At 39.7% G+C, this 1,241-nt stretch overlaps 1 protein-coding gene across 1 annotated transcript in view; it reads left to right on the forward strand.

Annotated features, from left to right (window-relative positions):
- The window catches only part of Ilf2 (interleukin enhancer binding factor 2), a 13,155-nt gene that overhangs the window by 4,374 nt on the left and 7,540 nt on the right, over positions 1–1,241 (forward strand). Inside the window, exon 4 of the mRNA XM_031374621.1 lies at positions 875–979. Coding sequence (XP_031230481.1) covers positions 875–979 — 105 coding nt within the window. The remainder of the gene's footprint in view (positions 1–874; positions 980–1,241) is intronic.

Below are 1,241 nucleotides of genomic sequence, written 5' to 3' on the forward strand. Positions count from 1 at the left end.
AAGTGAAATTACAGAGAGTTGTGAACTGCCATGTGGGCACTGGGACTTAAACCTGGGTCCTCTGCAAAAGCAGTCTGAGCCATCTCTCCAGTCCCTCTATATTTTAAGAAGTGCTTTTTATTACATTTATTACTGCATGTACACCACAGGAAGTGTGTGGCGATCAATCAGAGGACATCTTGCAGGATTTATAGTTTTCTGTGTGGGTTCCAGGATTGATGATTTGGGACCTTTGTTGCCAAACCATCTCACTGGGTTTTGTGTATGTGTATGTATATGTATATGTATATATGTATGTATGTATGTATGTATATATATATATATATAATTTTTTTTTTTTTTTTTGGTTTTTTGAGACCAGGCTTTCTCTATATATTTTTGAGACTAGATCTCATGAAGCTGGTTTTGAACTGCTAATTCTCCTGTATCTTTTTCAAAGAGCTGGGATCACAGCTGGGATTACAGGAATATAACAATTATTTTTCCTGTTGTAGTATCAGAAAAAAAACTGTATTTTCTTTTTCAATTTTTTTTTCCCAAGACAGGATTTGTCTGCTTAGTTCTGGATGTCCTAGAACTTACTCTATAGACCAGGCTGGCCTCAAACTCACAGAGATACATTTTTTTATTTTATTTTTTAAAGATTTATTTATGTAGCTTATGTGTATCAGTGCCCTGTCTGCACATATATCCACACACCAGAAGAGGGCATTGGATCCCACTACAGATGGTTGTGAGACACCATGTGGTTACTCAGAATTGAACTCAGGATTTCTGGAAGAGGAATCAGTGCTCTTAAACCACTGAGCCATTTCTTCAGTCCCTCTTCTATGAATTATTTTTGATAAATAACATAATTTAATTTCTGGTTTAGTGTGAAATGGCTTTTCCCCGGGTCAAGCCAGCACCTGATGAAACCTCCTTCAGTGAAGCCTTGTTGAAGAGGAATCAAGACCTTGCTCCTAATTCTGCTGAGCAGGTATGTGCTGTGTTAAAAGCCTATAGTTAAAGAACTATTACTCTGTCTGGTTAAGGAGAGTGTTGTCTTGCCTGTGATTGTAAGCCTGTGGTATTGCCTGTGATTATAAGCTTATGGTAGACGCTTGAGGCCCTAGTTTTGATTCCCATCAAGAGTGCTGTCAGTGCCGGGCTGTGGTGGCGCACGCCTTTAGTTCCAGCACTTGGGAGGCAGAGGCAGGTGGACTTCTGAGTTCGAGGCCAGCCTGGTCTACAGAGTGAGT

Source organism: Mastomys coucha, unplaced genomic scaffold (genome assembly GCF_008632895.1).
Source record: "Mastomys coucha isolate ucsf_1 unplaced genomic scaffold, UCSF_Mcou_1 pScaffold16, whole genome shotgun sequence".
In the NCBI taxonomy this organism is placed as follows: domain Eukaryota; kingdom Metazoa; phylum Chordata; class Mammalia; order Rodentia; family Muridae; genus Mastomys; species Mastomys coucha.